The sequence below is a fragment of the Cyprinodon variegatus genome, unplaced genomic scaffold (genome assembly GCF_000732505.1).
Source record: "Cyprinodon variegatus isolate N-32 unplaced genomic scaffold, C_variegatus-1.0 Scaffold96, whole genome shotgun sequence".
NCBI lineage: Eukaryota > Metazoa > Chordata > Actinopteri > Cyprinodontiformes > Cyprinodontidae > Cyprinodon > Cyprinodon variegatus.
The window spans coordinates 41504-51127 of record NW_015150549.1 but is presented as its reverse complement, the minus strand read 5'-3'; the positions used below and the strand labels follow the sequence as shown (position 1 = coordinate 51127).

At 35.5% G+C, this 9624-nt stretch overlaps 1 protein-coding gene across 17 annotated transcripts in view; it reads right to left on the bottom strand.

The window, feature by feature from the left end:
* The window catches only part of LOC107084276 (voltage-dependent P/Q-type calcium channel subunit alpha-1A-like), a 105141-nt gene that overhangs the window by 58486 nt on the left and 37031 nt on the right, over window positions 1-9624 (bottom strand). For 14 of the 17 annotated variants that reach the window (XM_015374044.1, XM_015374052.1, XM_015374053.1 and 11 more), the window contains exons 23-30: window positions 6578-6589; window positions 3630-3729; window positions 2228-2388; window positions 1806-1943; window positions 744-945; window positions 495-659; window positions 287-397; window positions 39-122 (exon numbers count right to left, since the gene is read on the bottom strand). In XM_015374044.1, the coding sequence (XP_015229530.1) occupies window positions 39-122; window positions 287-397; window positions 495-659; window positions 744-945; window positions 1806-1943; window positions 2228-2388; window positions 3630-3729; window positions 6578-6589 (973 nt within the window). The remainder of the gene's footprint in view (window positions 1-38; window positions 123-286; window positions 398-494; window positions 660-743; window positions 946-1805; window positions 1944-2227; window positions 2389-3629; window positions 3730-6577; window positions 6590-9624) is intronic. The other 3 variants (XM_015374054.1, XM_015374045.1, XM_015374046.1) reach the window with 1 other exon arrangement.

Here is a 9624-nt window from a genome sequence, read left to right as displayed (position 1 = left end):
AAATGTCTTCTTGGAGAAGATCCGAGCACAACACTTACCCAAAACTCTGTTACCAATATATCAGTAATGCTTCCAATGACTGAGACAAAATCAAAAACGTTCCAGGCATCTCTGAAGTAATTCTGAAAGAGAGAGAAGTGTGAAGGTGCCCAGTGACGAGACAAGTTAAACAGTGCTAGACAATGATATTACAGTAACACCGTGATGAACTGTAGGGGAGCATGACTGCAGAACACAAGCTCTGGGTTTGTCAGGGACAGGAAAAGAATCCTTGCGTAGTACTTACCAAAGGACCAAAAGCAATGATTTTCAGTATAGATTCCATAAAGAAGAAGGTGGTGAACACAATGTTTAGATACTTTAGCACATTATCGTAACTTTGTGATGCACCTTGAAACTGTTGACATAAAAAGACAGAAAAGAAAAGAGGGAAGGTTTAAAAAAAAAAAAGTTTGTGTTTTAGTATAAGCTTACATAACTGTAATGTTCCATACCTTCATCATTAGGACTATTGTGTTGAGTGCAATCAGAGCCATGATGCTGTACTCGAAGGGAGGGGACACGACAAAATGCCACATGCGATACTGGAAGCTCAGTTTGTTCTTTGGCATGTGGCGAGTCAGAGGTCTGGCATTAATAGCAAAATCTATACAGGCTCTCTGGAGAAGGATTTAAAAAATAAATATCAGAATAAACATATATTTTTCCAGTGGCTGCATAAAATTTTCCAGGTAGTCCCTTACTTCGTTTTTTTCTAAGCTGTAGTCCTCCATCATCTTATCCCCTTGTTCCTGGAAGGTGATGATGATGAGAGCCACAAAGATGTTTACAAAGAAGAAAGGGAAGACAACGAAGTACACCACGTAAAAGATGGACGTTTCCATCCTGTATCCCGGGCTTGGGCCCTGATCCTCATAAGTGGAGTCCACTGAGTGCTTTAGCACCCTGTGGGTGGAAGAAAAAAAAAAGATATTGATTAGGATAACTATACAGTAAGCATGCATTAAATCCAACACTGGAGAGAACATGAGCAGTGTTAGTCAGTAGGCAGCGCTAACACTGATCCTAGCTCACACCACAGTGAGCTCTCTCTAAACCTATCAGGGATATTACAAAAGGAATGAGGGATATGGAGGCTGGAGTTTCTAACTCAGTGTGGTTAATAAATTTCAACACATTGTTGAAGTTATTTCTGCACTTTCTATTGAAAAATATTGACCTCAGAGTCAAAAAAACTAACAGGAAGACACAGTCTTGTCTTGTACGATGTGAAGCAGCCAATAAGATCTCATGGTTTCAGTCCTAATCCCTCCCACTGAGTTTGATGGGTGATGTTAACAGTTTAAATACTCATGATAAGTCAGCTGTGCAGACATTATGAAATAAATAAACACATGAAAATAAAGGAGTATGTATTCAACTATGTATCTAACAAAAATTGCAACATAATTTAAAAAGGTATATATGATTTTTTTATGTTATTGCATCATTATGTATTAAACAAAAAAAATAAATGATACATTGCTTTTTGCAATAGGAAATTTATTTATTTCTTTTCACTTTTCATTATTTTATTTTTTTATTTATTCATTTCATGGCACATTTAAATGTACATGTACTTATTTAATAATGTTTAAATGAAACCTTTAGTTATTAAATGTAATATTAAATTTTACATTTACTGATGTAATGGTGATTTACATTCATCTACTCATTCAACAATTATCTGAGAAGGATCTTCTGCTTTATATTAAAGTATTTATGGTGTAAAAGTATTCTATGGTAAGTGTGCGCCGTCCACTTACTGTGGCCACCCCTCTCCGGTGGAGACGGTGAAGAGGGTGAGCAAGGCCCAAGCCACGTTGTCGTAGTGAAAATCGTACTTCTTCCATTCCCGCTTCTCAGCTTTTACCTCTTCTTTTTCATAGACTAAATATTCGCCCCTTTAAGTGAAAAAGGAACAAATTCAACCAAACATTAACATTTTTCTTAAAATATTACCCAGTGACTCTTAGTGGTATCATAAAACAAAAACTGAAATGCGGACAGACAACTTCATGCTTCTGAATTCTACTAGCCTGTATGTCTGCAAAAGTCATAAAATTACTCCAATGTGAAATGAAACACTAAAAGCTTTTGGTTATAAAGTTTTTATATAAAAAAATTAGTATGCACTAGCTTGACAAAGAATTAATGTATATTCTATTTGTAATTTTTCTTAACCGACCTGCAGTCCCGTGCAAACTCTTTGGATTCATCTGTGCAGTAGAAGAAGCGGCCCTTAAACAGCTGCACAGCCACAACAGCGAAGATGAACATGAAGAGCATGTAGACAATCAAGATATTCAACACATTCTTCAAGGAGTTCACCACACAGTCAAAAACTGCCTGCAAAGTGAAAAACAGAAACGTTTGAATGTTAGGGTGGTTAGTAAAAAAAAAAAAAAGTTCTTATACTCAAGTTTTTTTAATCAAGACACTAAATAAGCTTGTTGAGTCTAAGTGGGCTGGCATGGTTCTCTGTTGGTCATGATTATCACACTACTGTAATTTCATGTCTAAAAGATTTGGTTAAAAAAAAAAAAAAAAACAAGAAAAGCATAAAAAAATTATAAACTTATACATATAGACATTTCTTGGTTATGGGGTTTTTCCTTTTGAAATCATGAGCACACCACCCTTATACTATTGGCAACAAAATTATATTTTTCACTAAAGTGTTTATTTGTCTCAGCTGGCACACATCTTGCCAGGATTGCTGTGTTTTTGGGCATCAATGCTGAAGCACCAAGGGGGATGGCAGCCTAGTGGTTAGGGCATAGAGCTTGGAATCCAGAAGTTTTGAGTTCCAGCCCCAATGCCACAGACTGAGCAAAGACCCTTAACCCCACACTGCTCCCTGGGCGCCGCACAATGGCAGCCCACTGCTCCACAAAGGGAATGGGTTAAATGCAGAGAGCTCATTTTGTGGCTCTGTACTTGTGACAATGTAATGATCATAAACGGCTGTAAAAGAATGTTTAATGTTCCTTGTCTGCTCGTTAGCCCTCCCTTTGTCTCTCTCTGCTATATATGCTCTCCCTCTGCTCTCACTCTTTGTTGGTTCCTTGTCTTTGCTGTCCTCCCATGCTGTTGTCCACATTCCTCGTCTCTCCCTGGCTCCTCGTGTTTGGTTTTCCCCAGATGTCTCCATAGTTCTGGTTTGCCTTTGATTATTAGTTGGATTTTTGCATTCCTGCCTTTGTTACTGTTTTTGCCCCATTAAACTCCCAAGAAATCTCCTCAGCCTCTCTGCCTCTGCATTTGGGTCCTCTACCAAAACTAACCTTGACAATAATATAAAGTTACAGTTTAAAACATACAATTCTCCATCTTACTGCACCATTTTAAAGCAGGCATAGGAACATTTATAGGCTAATAAAATACAAATAAATTGAAATTACGAAACAGCTGTTTGTGTCATCTGGACTAATGTAAGGGTATGTAGCAACTATAAAGATATGACAAAAAACCCCCTTCAATTCAATACATTTGGAGCTTTAAAGACAATTTTTTAAACTAAAAAAAATTCAAACAACTTCACATTCAGACCCCATAAATAAATAAAATAAAAAATCAGCACAGCCTACCTTTAACTTTGGGAGACGCTTGATGGTTTTAAGTGGACGCAGCACCCTCAGCACACGCAGGGATTTGATTGTACTGATGTCTTTGCCTTTGCTGCTCCCCCTAGTGTTTCAGCAGGGAACATAAACAACATAACTTAAAAGTTAGACTGCAGAATAGATGCTTCATAGCAGACTAGTCACAAGGACTCCCATCCTAACCTATTGGTTTAATTAAAAATAAGAAATTGCGAAATGCCTTTAAAAAAAGTGCATTGATTGTTTTTTTTTTGCAGACAAATAAAAAAGTCAAACATGAAACCGACGAGAGAAAACATTCAATCCCTTGTCTGAGGTCTTGGTTTCATGGACACTACGAAGCACCATCATTGTTAGATATGACAATCATCAAAAATATGCAGTCACGTATTGCATAACTACAGGCATCTCCCCGGTGGAGTGCCCGGCCAAACCTCTTTCTTTCTTTATCAGTGAGATGCTGTTCAACTCTTCAAAGGAAGTGAACATTTTAGATATGAAATGATGAAGTTCAAATGTTTAACCTCTAGGATTACTTTGGAATAATCCCAAAAGTATCTTTACATAGATGTAGTATGTAAAAAAAAAACAAAAAAAAAAACGTTTCTTCTCACATAGCTCTCTTTAAGTGCTTTAAAAATAATTATAAAAAAGATCCTGCTCATTATTGTTCTTTTGCACTGGAAAAAATCGAAATCTAGATAAGTAATTTTTTCTTTAAATAAGTGCATTTGTTCCTGAATTGAGGAGGTAAAAGAGATATTTTGCCAATGGAACAAGACAATTTAGATTTAAAATAAGAAAACACAATTACATTGTTTTATTTCAAGTGCATATTATCTAATTGTCTTATTATAAGAGTAAAAATACTCATTCCTTTGGCAAACTATCTAATTTACCTACTTAAAGTAAGGATAAATGCACTTAATTTATGAAATTCTTACTTATTTCTAGATTGTTTTTGTAGTGTGTAAAAAGGATAACTTAAAAAGTTTCAAAGGCTAGAGCTGGAGGCTATGCGGGGAATATTTGGGCCTGTGATGCTGCACACAGAAGACAACATCTCATGTTGTAAAAAAAAAAAAAAGAATCATAAGGAGCAGAAAGCGATAATTTAAAGACAAGCCTTTTTGCTCATACCAAGACGATAACGTTTTGTGCATGGTCCAAATTCCTGAAAGGAAAATGCCAATAAGGCAATAAATAGAACACCTGATTTTTACAGTAAGTGGCTCGGCCATTCTGAAGAAATACAAAGAAAGACTGAAGTGGACGCTTGCCAAGTCAGCGCAGGAGACAGGCCGTCTATCAAGGTTGGCACTTAAACTATGAACTCAGTTCCTGTGACTGAAAATGAATGACAGCTTAATTTAGTGCTGATTGATTGAGTTGGAGTCTTTCAGCTTTAAGTCTCGCTGTGTAGGTGTTGTGTGCTCGCCATGGAGAGAATCAATAGGCCTTCCTCATTTAAATGTGTGCAGAACAGAAGTCTCTCTATGAAAACAGATTTACAGAATTAAAGTAAAGCCCTGTAAGGTCAAAGGTGTAGGAAATGGCTGCATCCTTGTGGCCTCAAATACAGTAGTTATGTTCGCCTGATAAAGCTGTGATTGTAGCAATAGGATTCTTTGTTTAGATTACTGTATAAAATGATTTTGTATTTTAATCTTAAAACTATTATGCTGCAAAAATCATTTGAATGACAAATGCAATCTGTTCCCAAAATCTGGGTTTTGAGGGTTTAGCATCCCAGATCTGCCTAGCGGAGTGGTAACTAGCTAAAAATTATGCACACTTTTAATGTGAATGGATGGATTGAAAATGCTTATTAGATGAATTGCTTGAAAACCTTTAAACACTTTCATGCACTTCATGTTTAGTGGATTTGCAGCCAATATTTCTTATAAATGTATCGTTATTGCATCCACATAAATAGGACAGCTCAGTTCATACCTCTGTATCTCTTATTATTTATAGTAGCTGGTTATGAAGTCTGTTGCATCAGTATTTGAAAGGACATGACTCATGTCATGTTCACATGTCTGTAAATGTTGACAAAATTTGTCAATCAGAGTTTTAGGGCTCAATTTTCGTTTAGAAGTTATAACCTTCATGGAAGTACTAAAATAAGTTAAATTGGCCCTAAAAGAAGAATTATTTTCAGGATACAACTAAAAACTATTGATATTGGTTCCTTGGTTTAACTGAAGTCATTTGGAACCTGAAGTGGAAGATTAGCTCCAAATCATCACATTTACACCACCATGTTACCACTGGTATGTTCTTCTGTGTAGTAAAGCTTATGTTTGAAACTGCCTTTTAAATCCATTTAATATTGTTTGCCAAACATTTGAATTTCTTTATCCAAGGACAGAATATTTTGCAAGTTTCCGACTGAATTAGAAAGAGCCATTAAATAATTTTATATAAAACTAATATGAAGTTTTATGTCTGATCTCTGCCTCTTACTTTTGATTATCTTCCCCTTTTGTCTTAGCAGCCGTTTGTCCTCTTCGCCAAACCCATGAAACTACCTGAGAGGTTCGGATAACTTATTGTGAAATATATCTGTTTGGGAAAAGCTACTGCTTTTGAGATCCTTTTTCTAAAATTTCTTTGACTTTTTATGTTAATTATTAACAGTACAATGGTGTGGAAATATTTTTATACATGTTAGCATGGTATGGTTTTGATGTGTAAGGCAAAAGTATGAAATCATTATTGGTAAATTCTGGTGCTTTCCTAGAACCTTCCGAGTTGTCTCAAAAAAATAAAACAAAACAGAGAATCAAACTGTTGATTTGAGAGTGTGAGCACAGTGATACACTGAGAAGGAGCACAAATGACAAGAAGCACAAAGAAAGAAAGAGATAGTAGCCAACGTGATTTCGGTAACTTTACACGGGGAGCAGAGGACAGAGGAGGAACTTTACCGGGTGCTGCTCCTGTCGGGTTTCACCGGAGGTGGTGACAGCGAAAGTCAAGGTGACAGCGACAGAGAGAAAGACGGAGGAACAAGAGGATAGAGAAAAACACATGGAAAGACACAAACACAGAACACACACATTGATAGAGACAGACCAACAAAAGACAAAAGAGAGAGAGAGAAAGAGAAGGGGGTTTGGTAGAAACACAAAATATACATCTATATGAGAGACAGACAAAGAAGGAAGGACAGCAAGATGACTATATCTAATTAAATATACCTCAGCTACCTTTTAACAAACATGTTTTTTCCCATAATGCCTCTCGTGTAATATCCTGTCTTCCTAATAGCTAACCTGATTTAAATACGCGTAACCTGTTTGTCTAAAACAGTAAAGGTGCATCTTTCGTGACCAAAGCCCTCTTATTCATTATATCTAAGGGGCTTTTAAAATAGCTTTTTAACAAATCACTTTGACCTAACTTTCTTTGAGCTAATGACGCCCTAATGTCTTGATAAAATCAGAGGAATAACAGCGATGAGTTCATAATTAAGGTCAAAGGTCACTGCTTTATATATCACACAGGTGCATCTCTATAAATTAATACATCATCCAAAAGTACTTTCATTTCAATATTTTTAATCAGAAAATTGAAATTCATTGCTTCGTTACATACTTGGAAATTATCCGTACCAAGTGTCTATTTCTGGTCAGTTTGATGACTATGGCTTGCAACTAAAAAAAACCCTGATTCTTTAATTTAGTTTTTTATTTTTAGAAAATTGAAGTACTCATTTTGACTTATAAAAGAGTTTAATTTGCTTCAGGTAAAAATTTGTGGTGCCACACTGCAAAGAAAAAAAGTTATTTTTTCTTAAAATAAGTGCATTTATTTCTTGAATTGAGCAGGTTAGTGAGACACTTTGCCAATAAAACAAGATAATCTACATTTAAAATAAAAAACGACAGCATCTTATTTCAAGTGCATTTTTCCTAATTATCTTATTGAAAGAGTAAAAATACTAATTCCATTGGCAAACCATCTTATTTACCTACTTAAATTAAGGGTCAGTACACTTAATTTAAGAATTTGTACATATTTCTAGATCATTTCTGGAGTGTATATCTTCAGAGGTGGTAATTAGTTCCAACAATGTCATGAGGATGTCAAGTGGACATAATCAGAGGACATTGTCACTCAAAGAACCTCAGACTGTTCAAATAATAATATTTCCCCTACATATATGTGTTTAAAACCTTCCATACATTATGTGGAAAATGGATGTAAAAAAAGTGAACTTTCTCTTTGCTTGAATCTGTTATTTTATAATGAAGCGATTCATTTTTACTAACTTTTGGTGTAATTATTCCAAATATCAAAAATAATATCATGCACAGAATTTTATATTTTTTGCTGTAGCATTAAATTATTGTATGATTAAAATGTTCTACTCAAGTAATCAATACCTAAGTAGTTTTAATCTCAATAAGATTGATTAACCAGCAAACTCAACAAAATGATCACAGACAAGCGGAAGGGGCCACCACCAACATGAAGCACATGGATATTCTTCACAATAGACTGTATTTTTTTATTTGGTTTATGTGGGTATTCCACTGGGTGCAAGCCATAATCATTCTACATTCACAGGAAACATCACATCTCTAATTTATTGAGAGACACCTGTTTTACAACTAATTAATTATTGAAAAAGCCAATGTACAGCCAATTGTACCTCAAACCAATTATTGGCAGCATTTTTTGTCAAAAAAAATATTGTAAAATATCCGAGGTGATCATACGTGTAGAGATATACTATTGCTTAAATATTTAAATCTTAGACTTAAACAACTTTTATTGTCATTTTTATACACGGAGTGTATACAATACGAAATTTCGTGTGGGAGAAACAATCATGGCGCAAAAAAAAACGCATTGATATGGAAGTTCAGAGCATCAATCTACTGGTTTAGACTATAGTAATACCCATAGTTTTCTGTTAAAACCAAGAATTGTATTCTATAAATACTGTACTTTCCAGGATCCACAAATAAAACAAATAACAATTGTTTGAATATAGCTTCTGAGAGTCTAGAATTACATGTTTCTTTCAGTAGACATGTTTTCCTCTGGCCCACTATAAGCCTTGTAAACTGGAACTAAAATATTGCATTCATGTTCTTCCTTTCCTCCTTGAATAACGCTATAATGACCAATTAGAACAGACCTTCAGCACTAATTGTCCTCATTATACCAGTAGCACCTGGAGGGGTTTGCAAAAATATTCCTCAGCATGCACAACTGTACAGAAATATATATATATATACATATATTTAACTTTAAGTCTTTACAAGAGATCATTTCCAGGTTTGCTTGACCTAAGAGTGCATTCGCTCATCTATCATGAGCGGAGATTCAAGAAACCAGGATTTGTGTGTATTGTATCGTACACACATGCTATCAATAGCAGTAAAAGGCATTCTCACAGAGTATTCTCACTACATGCACTTTAAAGTCATATGACTTTGAAACATTCAGCATTTGTTTGGAGAATGCCAAAAGCAGTAGAATTGTGTTTGTAACACACATACACACAGACATGAAGCCATTGTACTGTTTCCATGCTAAATATAATCTGTACAACGCTTCTTCCGGTTATCTGGTTAAATATAACTTCATGCTTCACAGGGAAATTGCAGGTGTGTGAAGCCTGTTTGAGCAGCACTGTACTCTAGTGTAGCAGATGATAAGAGGCAAAGCTTTAAAAAAAGAGGCAGAGGTGGAAGAGTAGCAGTGTAAGAATAAATACACTATCAGGGCAGGGGGAGAGGAAAGCCCAAAAAAAAAAAAAAATGGTGGTAGGAAAAGGGAAAAGCAACAGATAAAGAAAGGAGGAGATGTCCTGCAGAGGGAAGTCATGCTGTGCAGGGTGGAGCAGTGGAGTGATTTTTATACTGCTACAACAAACCTGTCTGCTAGGGGGCACTGTAGACTAATAAGTCATATTGTGATGCTTCTTTTTATCCTTTTTATCCTGAATTAATCTGCGTCA